This window comes from Eptatretus burgeri, chromosome 2 (genome assembly GCF_056783735.1).
Source record: "Eptatretus burgeri isolate ZD-2024b chromosome 2, Ebu_testis_v1, whole genome shotgun sequence".
NCBI classification, from domain to species: Eukaryota; Metazoa; Chordata; class Myxini; order Myxiniformes; family Myxinidae; genus Eptatretus; species Eptatretus burgeri.
Genome location: NC_140962.1, coordinates 58,004,361 through 58,020,394, shown reverse-complemented (window position 1 = coordinate 58,020,394; position 16,034 = coordinate 58,004,361). Strand labels below are relative to the sequence as shown.

General features: G+C 41.4%; 1 protein-coding gene and 1 long non-coding RNA gene across 8 annotated transcripts in view; one reads left to right on the top strand and one right to left on the bottom strand.

The window, feature by feature from the left end:
* The window catches only part of LOC147032110 (sprouty-related, EVH1 domain-containing protein 1-like), a 90,234-nt gene that overhangs the window by 8,505 nt on the left and 65,695 nt on the right, over nucleotides 1–16,034 (bottom strand). For all 7 annotated transcript variants that reach the window (XM_085869429.1, XM_085869430.1, XM_085869431.1 and 4 more), the window contains one exon: nucleotides 11,650–11,826. In XM_085869429.1, coding sequence (XP_085725555.1) covers nucleotides 11,650–11,826 — 177 coding nt within the window. The remainder of the gene's footprint in view (nucleotides 1–11,649; nucleotides 11,827–16,034) is intronic.
* The window catches only part of LOC147032111 (uncharacterized), a 45,393-nt gene that overhangs the window by 22,272 nt on the left and 7,087 nt on the right, over nucleotides 1–16,034 (top strand). The window lies entirely within an intron of this gene.

Below are 16,034 nucleotides of genomic sequence, written 5' to 3'. Positions count from 1 at the left end.
AGATACATTCCTGAAAAATGCCGTGAATGTCCGGGCATTTTTTTTTGAAGTTTTTTTTATTCTTATAACATGGCCTAAGCTTGTGGAAGAGCGAAGACGTGGAACAAATCAGGACACAACATACTGTAACAAAGGGAACAGCAGGAGAAAGGAGAAAAAAAAAAAACAACCAACAGTAGGGCGGACGGAGAAAGTAGACAGAGACGGACAAACAAGGGAAGCAGGTAACGATGAGGGGTAACGGAGAATGCAACGGGTGGACAACATGGATACATATTCAAAATTATATTCGACCAGTTTGTGATTTTTTTCTCAAGGTCTGAGGAGAGGGAAGAGAGATGTCACAACAGAAAGAGGAGTCATCAGCAAAGAGATAAAGAGGATTTTTCAGTTAGTGAGATCATTGATGAAGATTAGGAATAATATGGGGTTTAGAACACTGCCTTGGAGTACTCCAGCCTTGACAAGGAGAGGAGATGAAAAGATTCTGTTGAGAGCCACACGTCGACTACAAGAGGAGAGGAAGTCAGTAATCCAAGAGTGGAATTGGTCTTGGATTCCATAGGCAGACAGTTTGGAGAGCAAGGCGAGATGCCAGACTGTATCAAAAGCTCGAGATATGTCCAGCGACATGGACCTGATGCCATGCCTGATATTGAGGGCCACCGTCCATTGTTGAAAGAGTATAAGCAGCATGTCGAAGGTAGAGTGACCAGGTCTGAATCCGAATTGATGATCTGAGATGAGGCTGTTGGATAAAAGGAATGATTCTATGTCAATTGTGATGATGGATTCATGACCATGCTGATGATTGGAAGCAAGATAACACTGGGCAACAACAACAAAAAAACTTTTCGTTTTCAAATCTGCAGTCAGAATTTAGCTAGCACGTCAGGTTTTCAAAAAATATTTATGTATTAATGATACCCAGCATGCTTGATTATTGCAGATTGCCACATTGTACATCTCATATCAGTGCTTAGTAATTACTTTCATGTCATATTTAGATAACGATGATTGATCTCCATGTACAATGTGTAGTATACAAACAAAGAACATAGACAAGTTGCAGAAAAATAAGTTAATAAACCATAAGAACATGGTCATCTTAGGAAGGGTATAAATTTGAGAGGAAATCTGGCCCATTGTGAGTGATTCAGAAGCAACACTTCAAGTTTACACTCTTCATTTCAATATAGTCAGCATAGGCACTGTTCAGATGTGTCCAGAAGTGTGTGACATGCTTGTGCTTGTGTGTGGAATTGGTCTCTTGTTGTAGGAACCAGCAGTAATCACCCATCATGTTTGGATTGAACCGGCCTTGATACCTCGTTTCCACGACCGAAATTTCTTGGTGGAACCTTTCACCATGCTCATCGCTCATAGCTTTCCTCACCCAGATTAGGTCCCAGATGAAATCAAGATGAGAATGCAAGAAGTGCATTTTAAGAGAGACATCCTTCAGCCCATTCGCTGATAAAGGCCTATCATGTTGTCCACTAATTCCGCAAACTGTTCAGCTCCATGGTTCCCAAGAAAGTTCTGCACAACCAACACAAATGCTTCCCATGCTGCAAACTCAAGTGGGTTCAGTTTATTTTTTGAACTCTGGATCACACATCAGTTCTCAGATCTGGGGCCCAATGAAAATGCCTACTATAGGCACTGTATGTGTATGTACTAGTACAACCTCAAGCAATTAGCCTAAAATCACTGAGGGGGGAAAAAAAGCAAAAACAAGTGTCAGCTGTGCTCTTTGAGAATGTCCCATATTGGGAATTAATTTTTTTTAAAACATATTCCATGAAAATATATAACTTTAACAACCTTAAGTCCCTTGGAAAAATTCCTTAATAATTCAAATCTTCTACGAAGGTGAGCCTTCTCGTTTTTAATTTAATTATCCACCATAAGCAAGTCCAACCAGCCAATAAAACATCCAAATATTATAATGCCAAACCTCATCTCATCCAATAATACCTTTCTCGATCCTAAAATGTGGAACGACAGGGATCATTTCTACCCTTTTTGCATCACCAGTGATTTGGAGCTGTGCCGTGTTGAATCCTGCTGAGCATGGGAGGGTATTAGTAATCAGTTTTTATTTTGTTATAATGTTTTACATGGTCCAAAACAGGGAAGAGGTTGATGGTGACAACGCAATGGAGAAAGCTTCAAAGGAATTTCAAACCGATGCGCTTTTAAGATTGGATGATTGCAAGAGGCCACGCAAAAGAACTTGAGGTATCCGTTGAAACAAATAAATGAATGAAAAGTGTCAAGGAATAGTGAATTGGCTTTGTAAAGAAACGTTTGTCATTTTCCTCCATTTTAATCCACCCCTTCATCCTCATATCACGTCAATGCTTCACTTGTTTAACCTTACATGTCACAAGGTGATAGCTTCAAATCAAAGGACGGATGCCATTTCTGTACATCAAAACATTTTTCAGTTACAAGGTTGTGAAAAATATGCAAGTGCAATATTCTTTTTCAAGATATGAGATTGTGTATTTATCGAGTTTTTGCTCATCCTATATCATTGGATTCTCCTTCACAAGACAATTTTTTTTTTCCCCGGATGTGACACGCAATGTTATTCCTTGCCGAATGTGCAACGTCACATTAATTGATCGTTATATTTTGCATAACGTGGCTTTGTAACCATTATGTCATTCACAAAATTTCCCACTTGTCTGCTTCGGTATTTTCGAGGATATTATCAGCCTCCCTTTTTACACGATGAAAGGTAAGTGCCCCGCGTTGATCCGCTAATTAATTTACGAATGTTGCACGTTTGACACAAATTACTCTCGGTATTTTACTAACCAGTTGAAGTATTCACGTGGAAATGAATATCACACTTGTATATTTGTAATGATACAACTTGCATATCGCACGATGAATATCGCACTTGCATATCATATACACAATTTTTCTTGGTATTGACTTGCTCTCAGTATTTTACTTACGAGTTATTTTTTATTTTCTTTGCACAGTTTTGTGTCAAACATACCAAAACAAAGCAACAAAACAAGGTCTTTTTAAGTGTTTCCATCCTAGCCATCTTTTGCAAGCTATATAATGGGGGGGCAGGGGAGGATGTTGGGACGATAATACCCACAGACGAGGGGCAAAATGGCTTTTTCAAATTGGGAATTTTTTCTTCCAGACTCAAATGCATTTTGAAATTATGTTCAAATTGATACTACTTCCTGCAGTAATCGAAACTACATCTACATTTTATTAACTTTAAGTACTAGTTTCGATGTACAACACTGAGGAATAATTGTAAATCAGTCAATCATGTTTATTACTCAAATTGTCAAGTCATTCTTTGCTTTGTTTCCACGACAACAAACCACTATTTATTTATTTATTTATTTATTTTTGCTTGGCTTTAGCTCTTAGGCGATGCCATGATAACACACATTTATCAGAATATTTGAAATTAGCAAGCAAGCAAATCACTCAAACAATGCTTCTGGTAGTTTATTTATTTATTTTTAATGAGGATCAGGAATTGCTTTTTGTCAATGGCAATTAGAAAAGCTTGTATTGTTTTGCAAGGCAAATTTGAATTTTTTAAATGGTATTTTTTATCCTTTTTCTTTAAAAAAAATAAATTTCGTTTTGAAAAATATGTGGAAGATGAACGATAAAAAAATGAAACAAAAAAGGAGTGGATAAAACAACAGAAACAATGGTATGTTAATGGGTTGATAAAACAGGAGATGTGAGAGGATCAGAAACGTCTTCTGCACTTAAGCCAGCCCACAATTTTTTTTGTATACAATGTCAAGGCTTGTATGAGAGCTAACAGACAGAACGTACAAGGGGAGCAGGAGACAAGGGGGGGGGAGAGGGAGAGGGAAGGAAAAAACAGTGGGGAACAGAGACGAGGAGATCTGTGGAAGGGAGAGGGATGGGGCAGGGTAAATGAGATGGATCTCATAGGGACTTTCAGGTCCTTACACGATAGGGAATTTCAGGAAGGAAAGTAGGGAATTTGAAGGAGGTGGATTTGGGGTGGATTAGCGAGGGTAGAAAAAGATCGTGGTTTTGGATGGGGGAGATAAGAGGCGGTAGTGAACAGCTGTTGTGAAGGCCTGGAGGGAAGATTGGGATTGAAGAGAATGTGGGAGTTTGTACCAAAGGTGGGGAAAAAGAGGAATGAAAGAGTGAAGGTGAGCAGTGGTTCTTGATTTTAGTAGGTTTACCAGAAAGGGGTTGATGGCGGACCTTGAGTGCCCTGCGGAAATGTGGTGGAGGACATATCACAGACAGAGCAAAAAGGGGGGGGGGCGTGAGCCTGGGGAGGAGACAGTGGAAGATAGAAAGACCACCGACCTGCCTGCGATGAGAGAGTGAGAGACCCAAAGACTCAGCCTCATCACGGGAGATAACAAAGATACTAAATGTCTTAGTTTCCACAGCATGAAGCCGAGAAAGGTGGGAGGCAGGAGAACCAGCCCAGAGGAGGGAGCAGTACTCCATCAGGCGGTGGACGAAAGTTTTGTTTGTGGTCAGTTGCTCAGGTGGGTCGAGGAAGGACTCTGCACGATGGAGGATTCCCATTCGGCAACTGGCTTTGGAGGCCAGATTGGAAATGTGGCTTTCCTAGGAAAGATTGTGGCAGATTGTGACTCAGAAGCTTGAATGAAAGGACTTCTTCAAGAGGATAATTGAGAAAGTAGATTGGGGGGGGGGGGGGGTTCCAGACGGTCCTTTTGGAGAGACATTGTGAGACTGTGAGATTTGTCAAGATTGAAAGACATGTTCCACGTGTTGAACCAGTTTGTGATTTTATCCAGATCTGCAGAGAGTGAAGAGGCTGCTCCTTGCCAATATGAGGGATGACAGATGGTACGGCAGAGGGTAGAGTCATCAGCAAAGAGATAAAGAGGATTTTCCAGAGAGTCGGAGAGATCATTGATGAAAACCAGAAAAAGAACAGGGCCCAGAACGCTGCCTTGAGGAACTCCAGCCTGGACAGGAAGAAGTGATGAAAAAAACTCCATTTAGGGCCACACGTTGGCTGCGACAGGAGAGGAAGAATGCGAGCTATGAGGGGAGATGTCCTTGGATACCACAGGAAGAGAGTTTGGTGAGCAGGACAGCGTGCCAGACTATCAAAAGCATGAGATATGTCTAACGATACAGCTCTGATTTCATGTCTGGCATTGAGTACCTCCATCCATTGTTGGGAGAGCAGAAGTAGCATATCCAGGGTAGAGTGACCTGGTCTGAAACCAAATTAATGATCGGAAATCAGGCCATTGGAGAAAAGGAAGGATTTAATGTCTGAAGCGATGATGGATTCCATAACCTTGCTGATGATTGGGAGAAGGCTGATTGGTCTGTAGTTGCAGGGATCTGTTTTTGAACCTTTTATATGCAAAACAGTAATGTTTGCTGATTTCCAAGCAGATGGCACACGACCTTGAGCAAATGAGAGGGTGAATAGAACAGAGAGAGGGTGAGCAAGAGCAGCAGAGCAGGTTTTTACTCGTACTTTATCATTTTGTTGGTGTTTTCCCCTTTTGATTCTACTCACTGTTTGTGTTTTCCCCTCTCCATTTTATTCCCTTGCATTCTGCTCTCGTTCTTCCACAAGCCGTGATCATGTACAAAAAAAAAATTGGAATAAATGTCTCAGCCTATTTTTGAGTCTCTCATAATCATGCGATTACAAGTGTATCAATTTGAAATTTCTGCAAGGTCTTTGCACCGTATTATCATCAGACATCTCTTTTGGCTTTGGGCCACACAAAACATAGCGACAATAACTCAGATGCCACGAATCTCCCACGGCCACCGAGGGATTCACAGCATGGCATAGCTTCACTTGCAGGGAAATAAAAAGACGCTCTGTATTTGATGCAACACCTGCTAGAAAAGCAGCGAAAATAAAAATTAATAAATGACAAGGAGAAGCCATGTAGAGAGAGGTACATAATCCTGTGAAAATAAACAAAAGATTCAAAAAGGCTTATGGGATATGATGAATGTGCATCGTATTCTCATGTTAACAGTCAGGATGTGGATCAAGCTAGATTGGCAGAATTTCCTCTTCGTGCATCATTTCCTTGTAAATGAAAAAAGCAATAAAATAAAACAAGAAAAACAAATATAGCAATGCACGTGTTGCTGAAAAGGCAAGTAATGATTGGGAAGTAGTTTGACAGAGATAAAAAGGAACAAAAAAGTGGAATGAATGGTCACTCATAGATGTTTTTTTTTAAAGCAATTACAGCGGTCTCATAATAATGAACAAATGAGATCTGTGGTCTGGTCGTTTGATCATCGTCATTATGCTGGGAGCGCACACCACCCTCAACCCCCGCCCAACCAAAAAGGTATCCTCAGAGTGTGGTATCCCCCAAACAGAATAAATTTCAAACATATTCTACTTTTCACCTGATACGAGACGTTCTGACCTGTTGTTCCAGTTGAGCCATAACAGCACCATATGTTCTGGCCATAACAGAGACATTTAATCATCCGCAGTGGCTAAACATATTGTGATAGCTTGTTATTTTTACATAAAATTTCACAATTCATTGTATATAGAGTTGAAAATAGTTCGTTTGAAAATGGAATTGTCCACCAAAAGTTCTGTTTACTGTAACGAAATCCATGAATATTCCTTACAACACATCTAAATAATGCAAGCCGTAGAGTAGGTACAACGTCCACACATGCAGTACAGGTTTCAATTTTCACTCGTACAAAAGCCACACGTTTAGTTTTTACTTCTGGTGTATACCGTATCTCTAAATGATGACAGGTAGGAAGGATACAGCACGTAAATAACGACAGCAACAGAAAGATCTTTTTTTCAATATATCTTGGATAAAATTTTTTTTTAATGCAACGTGATTGACTACACAACTAGAAGGGCACTCAGTAGAGAGCATACCACCATTAGGCTGATTAGTTTACATTTTGTATCCCACTGATAGGCTGGATCTGGATTTGGACTGAAACTAAAATTTAATCGGCATCGGTATATCGGCAGGAGATATCCTGCTATATGTCATTTTATCATGATCACTCAATGGTGAAGAATCACTGAAAAAATTCTCGGATCCAGATCCACATTTGGATCTTCACCAATGTCGAAACAATTCTTCCTTGTTACATACCCGACCTGCCCACCAAGTTTCGGCCGAATCCGTCCACAACATTTTGAGATATTTTGTTCACAAACAGACAGTCAGACAGACTGACAGACAGACAGACAGGGGTAAAAACAACCTCAAGCCACCTTCGGTGGTGGAGGTAAAGAGAAACCCTTAAATAAGATAGATGGCAAAATTAATCAGAATTGCATGTATTCGATGTTTTATCAGCAATTTGAATGCTCACTTCACAATGTAGTTAACAATTAAGGGTTTGAATCGTATCCATCTTATTTTAAGTGTCTACTTTAAGCTCCCCCATTTACCTAAGGTGATGTATAACAGAGATTCACAATATTTATGGGTTTAGATTAATTGCGGTTGATATCCATGACACATACAAAAATAAAAATAAATGAAGGAAAATTTAAATAAAAAAGGATGAATAGGATACAGATGCAGGGCTGAAAAAAAGATGAATCGGATACAAAAAAAAATAGAAAGACGCAAGGTTCAACAAGTGGGAACTCGGAGTACCAACATGGCAGGGTGCAATTTCATACCAACCCATGAAGATCTCCTGATGTATTCATCGTGACCAAAACTGGGTTAAGAAGCACTCTAGATGAACCTTGGGTAATTCACAATCGTACTCTATGAAAAATTAGAACCAATTGTACTTAAAATAAACTAATAAATTAAAAAAAAAATCAACTGATACAACCCTACACTTGAAACAGTCATTCAAACGATTGCATCCAGATAAAACAAAATCCGGAAAGAATGTGTCCTGTGGGTTCCCCCATCCTCCCCTCCTAAATCCATGCCAGTGAGGCCTATAACTCAGGCTTTTCTAGATGGCCACCTCAAACAAACAGGCCATTGTGACAGTGCCTGGCATCGTGCTTGTAAGCATTCAGCCAGCCAAACGTCTGTGAGCCATTAGGCTCGAGGCCATGAGTGCTGCTCAATGGGTATGCATCCGAGCTCCACCATTCTCTTCACCCATAGTGCAGAGCACATGAACAGTTGAAAGCTCAGACAGCAGAAGTTGCACTTTCGATACTTTCAACGAAACATTTTGAAAATCATACCAGCAGACAAAGGCCAAAAAAAAAAAAAAACAGAAGGAAAAACAAAACAAAGAAAAGAAAGGAAACCGTAAGCTGAGTGGCAGACGGACAGGGGAATGGAAGAAAGGGCAATGGGGGTAGGACCAATGAGGGAGATTAGGGAAGGAATGAAAGGAGGAAAGGGAAGGAGGGGGAGGAATTTTGGGGAGAGTCCAACGTGCAACAGAAATATATCCATGTTAATACCCAGTCATGTCATAAACCACTAAAAAATTAATTGCAATGGATGGAAATTTTTTAAAGCTCACATGGGAAAACAATAACAAATTGTTTGTTTTGGAATTTAAAGAAGACCCATGACAAAATTTTCAAGCATTTCACCTACAGTACTGTGACACAAATAAAAGGTCTAAAATTATCTGAGACCTGACTCCTGTTGAGAAGCGGCCTTTGAAAGATTGTGATTCATGACGTCCGTAGCCAAATATTGTGAAATGTAAACAATAAAGAAGCAAATTAATTGGATTTTATATGCTTAAAGGAGTCTTGCAGAGCAATAATATTCTAAACATCTCGTGAGTGTTTACTTTAAAATCAACTTTTCTTGTGGGGGATGGGGTGGGGGGGGCAAGTATTTACTGATGGGGTGGTTGGATATGTCGAGAAAATTAAGACTAACGAAAGGAAGAGAAAAGAGGACGAGAGGAGCGAATGGAGGGTAGAGGAATGTGACAAAAGTGGGAAGCGAAGAAGGTAAAGAAGCTTGGATGGATATGGAACTAATGAAAGGGAAGGGAAGGAGTTTGTATGGAATACATATGGTACGATGGAGGGTGTATGCTTGGTGTTGGCTTAATGGTGAGGGTGGTGGACTTGGAATCCTCGGATCCTGAGTTCAAAAACAACTTTACTGTTGAATTAATACCAGGTGGGGTTGACTCGGCCTGTCATCCTTCTGAGGTCGGCAAAATGAGTGCCAGCATGCTGGTATCCTGTCGGAGTGGCGACCTGTCCAGGATTGTGCCCAATAGCACGACTTAGGCAGCACCAACGCTCTGCACAGAGTATGGTCCCAGTGGATGGAGTGGATGGACGGAGGGTGCGGGATGGGAGCGGGGGCGTTGAGGGGTCAAATATTAGGTTAAATTTTCATAAGATGAATTGATTGGCCCGTTCTATCCTTGCTGAGAATGAAGACAGTCATTGACATCACATATGTGTATTTTGTTGGCGTCGTGATGAAAGAGTGGCTGAATGATACCATATCAATTTTGTTCTATTCAGAAATTTCATAGAGAACAAGTGAAATCCTTCAATACAGTGCATGTGGTGAAGCAAATGAGTACACTAATGTTAAAATATGCAATTTATGCTTTTTCAGTTGAAAAACAATTAAAAAGCGTACTTAATATTTGAAATGTAAAAATCTTGTTATTATTGTGATAAGAACCTTTATATATAACAGAAGGAATGAAATCGTTCGATACAGCGTGGCAGGAGGCCGCAAAAGAATGATAGCATAAGAAGAACTTAGCTTTCAGCATTCGGCGCGAAATGCGATGGTGGGCGGAAATGACGTCTTTTGGCGCGAAATGCGATGGTGGGCGGAAATGACATCTTTCGGCGCGAAATGCGATGGTGGGCGGAAATGACGTCTTTCATTTGTTCGTACATGAGAGGGGCGCGTTTCTTGGTTTTTTCCCGTCGAGCAATAAATTAAATGGTTTTCACATATATAACACATTAGTTTCACAAATTTCCATTGAAATACTTGGGTATTTCCATCAATTCTCGCTATTTCCGTCTAGGTTACGCATTGCATCTACCGGACGGCCGTCATTGGCTGTCTTGAGGCATGTGGGGGGGGGGACAGGGGATGGCTGTCTCGAGGCAAGTGGAGGGGGGGAACAGGGGACACTGGAGACGTGGTAGACACTGGGGACATTTCAAACTCGGTGCAATTGTATACAGCGCACGCACTGTAATAAACTATGACATAATATTCACTGCTTTGAATAACTTTTGCCATTAACCTTTCCAAAGTAAAAAAAGTGGTTTCTATAAGCTTCTATCATGATATACATCTTCCTGAGCAAGCAACACGGACCTTGACTCTCTTGGACAGAAGGGAAAGTGAGCAATGGTCACATGCGTTTCCAAGCATTTGCAAGAACATCAACTTTAAATGGTCTTTCCAAATTTGAGATCCCTCCCCCCATATACAAGCTGACACAAGACTAATGCAAACTAAGAAAAACAGTTTTTAAGCATTATGAAAGAAGAAAAACCAAAAATAACAAAAGCAAATTTTTTGCTGACAAGAAATAGAATTAGAGATAAAAACAGGAAAAACAAACAAAAGTCAAATAAAGTCAGATATAGAAAAAAAAACAAAAAACAAGTAAAATAGACAAAATGTCATAGCCCCCGTTGTTTGAGTAATTTTGCTACATGGCGTTAAAGGGCCAGCCCATATTTATATACAACTAAAATGGCTGCCAGTCTACAAGTTGGCCATCTTTGATCAGATCACAAAATAAAGTGAGGTGCACGTGTATGCCATCATGTACTGTGCTTGTGCCAAGATTGAACAAAATCGGACCATGCACGTCTGAGAAATGGTTAATGGGGACACACTTAAGTAACAAAATGGGCGCCGGTTGGCCATCTTGGATCTGATGTCAAAAACGAATGATATGCATATGTAAGCCGCCATTCGTTATCTGTGTGCCAAGTCTGAACAACATCGGGAAATGCATGTCCGAGAAATGGTTGAGGACGTGTTCGATACTGGGATTTTTTTTTACATCTAAAATGGCTGCCAGTCGGCCATCTTTCATCGGATCACAAAATAAAGTGAGGTGCTCGTGTCCGCCATCACGTACTGTGCTTATGCCAAGATTGAACCAAATCAGACCATGCATGTCTGAGAAATGGTTGGGGACAGATGGCCACCAGTCGGCCATCTTGGATCTTATCTCGATTAAAAAAAAAAACTGACGTGTGTACGTAAGCAATCATTCATTATTGGTGTGCTAACTTTGAACAAGATCGGTAAATGTATGTCTGGGAAATGGTTGAGAACGTGTTTGACACGGGGGTTGTTTTTTTAAAACAACTAAAATGGCTGCCAGTCGGCCATCTTTGATCACATCACGAAACAAAATGATGTGCATATGTAAACCATCATGTGTTGTCTTTTTGCCAAGTGTGAATAAAATCGGTCCATACATGTCCGAGCTATGGTTGTGGACACGAAAATCGAGACCAAAATCCATAAGCCCCCGTTTCGGGCCAACAAAGGTAAAAAGAATCAAAAGAAAGAAAACTGACCACAACTAACCACTCACAAGACACAGTTCAAATAAAAGAGGAAATAAATTTTTTAAAGGATGAGGAATTCAAAATGGAAGATAAATAAGGAAAGGGTTGATGAAGCTGTGAGAACGAACCTGCTGTGGTGTATCGTTGGGGTAGAGGGTATGGTAGGTACTGTAAGAATCAGTAGGCTGCGTGTTGAAGTAGCTCCCGTGAAGACCTTCGCCTGGGAGACCAAAGCGCTGCCAGAAGTCGTCACGGCGCTGCACGGCTAGGGTTGAGGCCAAGGACTCCGAACTGCTACCATTCCTCTGTATGAGTTTAAGGAAAAAAGAAAACACATGCAAGGCTTTCACAATACTCACCATTAATTGTGCAATAGCACTCTATGGCTTTCCCATGTGACCACGAAGCTTATGATGTCGGGAATCCACTTTGAATTCCCACCATGAACCTCTAACCTACGTGAAAGTCATGTAAAAGTACAATGATGTCTCCTAATTTATTTCTCTCTCATGCGCTGCATGTATAGGCTTCATGAGCCTTGATCACAGCTTCCTTGTTTTTGAAAATCTTAACTATATCGTCTTTATTCTAGTAGTCATACCTGCTACCACTAGCAGGGGTCAGTGGTTAAACCATTTGTACTCTTCTTTATGTAGAGGCAAAAATCGTTGAAAGTGGTCTCCCCCTCCCCCCCCAGTCCCCTCCCCCCCATCCTTGCCGGGGAGAATGGGAGGATTGAAGGGGCAGGGTGAATGGGGAGTTATTTTGTGCCAGTGACCCAACCCTGGAAACCACAAGCACATATGGAAAATTTGGTGGACAACGTCCCAACTATTTTCGATTCTAATCTACCTGTCAAACTTTTAGAACACCCCCATTTTTCCACTTTTTACTGAAATTTAAGCAGTTCAAGTCCGGTGAATAACCTGAAATGGTACAAAGCTAAGCGTTAAACTGCCAGAGGGTAAAAAAAAGAAGTTTAGGTTACCAAAACCTGAAAAATAATGTAAATTTCAGAGTTGTTAAAAAGGCCCTTTTCAGGGAACAAGTAATGGGTTAGCAACTGCAGCTGTTCTGCAGCAATGGAAGTAAATTAAGCCTTGAAAATTGATGCAAACAATTCCTACAGGTGTCCCAACTTTTGTTGATTAGTTACAAACCCTCTGTCTGTATAAAAGCAGTGTTGGAACAGACTGTGTTGTTACACCATCTGAAGCATTATTTGGACAGTATTGCACTGCAGGAAGTAGCATATTGCGATCAAAATGGTGAGAAAAAGACAATTAACAAAGGAAGACAGACAGACCATTATAACCCTTAAATGTGTAGGTCTTTCCTTTAGAGAAATTGCAAAGTAGCCAAGGTGTCAATGAGTACAGTTTCCTCCACCATCAAAAGGAACTTGGAAACTGGAGGAAACTCTGACAGGAAGAGGTCTGGCAGACCCAACGCCACAACACAATCAGAAGACAAGTTTCTGAGAGTCAACAGCTTGCGTGATAGGCGGCTTACAGGACAGCAGCTTCAAGCACAGCTAAACACTGGTCAAAGTAAGGAAGTCTCAGTTTCCACTGTGAAGAGAAGACTTCGAGCTGCAGGTTTGACAGGTCGAGTGGCAGGAAGAAAGCCATTGCTAAGATCGCAAAATAAGAAAAAGAGGCTTTCCTGGGCCATGAAGCACCACCAGTGGACTACTGAAAACTGGATGAAGGTCTGATGGACCGATGAATCAAAATTTGAAATCTTCGGTTCATCACGCAGGGTTTTTGTACGCCGTCGAGTCGGCAAAAGGATGGTTCCTCAGTGTGTGACACCAACTGTCAAACATGGAGGAGGAAGCGTGATGATCTGGGGCTCTTTTGCTGGATCCAGAGTCTGTAACTTGCACAGTGACTGGCACCCTGAACCAAAAGGGCGACCATAGCATTTTGCAGCGCCATGCAATACCCTCTGGTCTATGCATAGTTGGTCAGGGGTTCATCCGACAGCAAGATAATGACCCAAAACATACCGCCAGGCTATGTCAGAACTACCTTAGAAGAAAAGAACAAGACGGAAGGTTTCAAATCATGGAATAGCCAGCACAGTCTCCAGACTTGAACCCCATTGAGCTGGTTTGGGATGAACTGGACAGAAGGATGAAAGCAAAGCAACCTACAAGTGCAACACATTTGTGGGAACTTCTGCAACAGTGTTGGGAAGAACTTTCTGAACAATATTTGATTTCCATTGTAGAAAGAATGCCACGAGTATGTTCGGCTGTTTTCTCTGCAAAATGTGGCTACTTTGATGAGTCAAAAATTTAGATTAAATTTCGTTCAACAAAACGATTCCATGATTTTTTTTTTTTTATCTGCAATTGTTTATTTGTTCTCTGCTTTAATTTCAGAGTACATTGAAACATTAAACCGCTTAAATTTCAGTAAAAACTGTAAAAATGGGGGTCTTCTAAAACTTTCGACCGGTAGCGTATATTGATCAGATGTATATACATACACACAAATCTTTACTCCAATAGTAATAGCCATTGGTGGGAATGGGTATTACTATTGGAACTAGAATGGCACTCGGTGGAGCACGTACCTCCACCAGGCTGAACAGTTTATATTTTGTATTCCACCGATAGGCTGGATAAGAATCCAGATCTGAACCAAAATCAAATCGGCTTGTTCTCGTCACCTAACCAACTCCACCACCTAATTTTATCACAAATCGGCCACAACTTTTTGAGATATCATGCAACATTTCGTTTTTGGCCCTATTTCTCTCTCGATGGTGAAGAATCACTTCAAAAATTCTCGCAGCTGGATCCAAATTCGCATCTTGACCAATAGTGGGGCGGCTTAGCCCAAATTATCAAAAGAATTGTGCATTTTGTGATATAAGCACCAAATTTGGCACAAATGTACATTAATATGTTGCAAACATTTTCAGATATTGGGCCACTTGAAATTATCTCTTTATGTCCGCTGTATTGGATTTCAAAATGGCCGCCACTTGAAATCTACATTTGCTATTATCTCTGGACGTAATGCAGCTATTGACTTGATTCTGGTATCTAAATGTATGTTTTTGGGGGCAAGGAATCCAATGGTACCATTTTCAACTTAAGATTATCTATCACAGTCTGTTATATAATTTTATTTGGAAATTATCTAGGCAAATATTGGATTCAACACAATACTTTGAAAAGAATGTCATAGTTCTGTAAATATAAATAAAAATAAAAACTATACTAAATCACTAGTAACAACTCAGACAAGCTCATATATACTGGCAGTCTAAAATATAAATTCACATCAAGTGACTGCAGCAGTACTGTACATCCTGCAACACCGTGCCTACAACCACTACTGTCTGGGAGAAACCAGGGATGCAGAGGACCTTCCGGAGTTTGAAGACTGGTGTTGCCAGAGAGGAGAAGACATCCCCCACTTTCACTACTGGGCAACCGTGCTGGAACTAGAACTGTTGGTTCTAGTGTATGTGCGTTCTCTCAGGCAGGGATCGTTAATGATGTACCTCGATTCTCTGACAGAACTGGTCCCCTGGTTCCATGCACTGGATCACACCCATTATGCTGGGTGGATACCAGTGCACCTGAAGGACATGGCCAAACTCACCATCAAACACACAGATGTAGCCAGGAAATTCAGGGAAAGCCACTTCACCGTTCAGAAAACACAGAGGGTGTTCTCTTCAATCCCGATTGACCAGGCACATGAGCAGAATAATGCCTGCATCAAAGGAGACGGTGGAGCAGTTGGGCTCACTGACAACCCTAGTGCCCTACGTCGCTGGATGGTTGCGGGACCAGAAGTTGCCAGGGTGATCGAAGAATTCCAGGATGGGAACCAACACTGGAGACGGCAAACAGCAGACACACGTCATCATGATCAGAAGCCAAGTGTACAGGCCTCATTTGTGAAAGATGTTCGCTCTCTCGTCGGTGTCATAGAGGAGATGGGCAACCCATTCGAGGAGGAGAGTCAGGATGTAGTCAAACTGGACACAAAGGAGATCGCAGATCCTGCTGCTGTGGAGACCGTGATGATTGCCAAGAGGATTGGCCAAGAGCAGTTCGAGGCTTTCACCAGAGTGTCTGTTGGACAGAACAAAGGCAGTGGACGCACCCATTCCTCGTAACAAGCTGAAGGTGTTCAGCACTTCCACTCCAAGAAGCCAGAGCATAGGTCAGCAACAGCTCGCCGCCATCAAGAATGACCGTGAACTCTTCGCACTTCTGTACATTGGCTGCCAGACGAGGGATGGAAACCTTGAGGAATTATTTTGTCATGAGAATCAGGCATGTCCTCCTGCATTGTCTGATGGTGGAAGCCTCTGCACTGGTACCAAGAGTGATCTCCTCACATGCTTGGAAGAAGTCTCCGACGCAAAGACAGGGACTCCTGTCACAACCTGTATTGTGCTTGATGGAGCAGCCATCGTCCAGATGCTGAAGCCGGCTGCATCAAAGACCTTTGAAGAGTATGCGCAACAGATCTTCATCCCA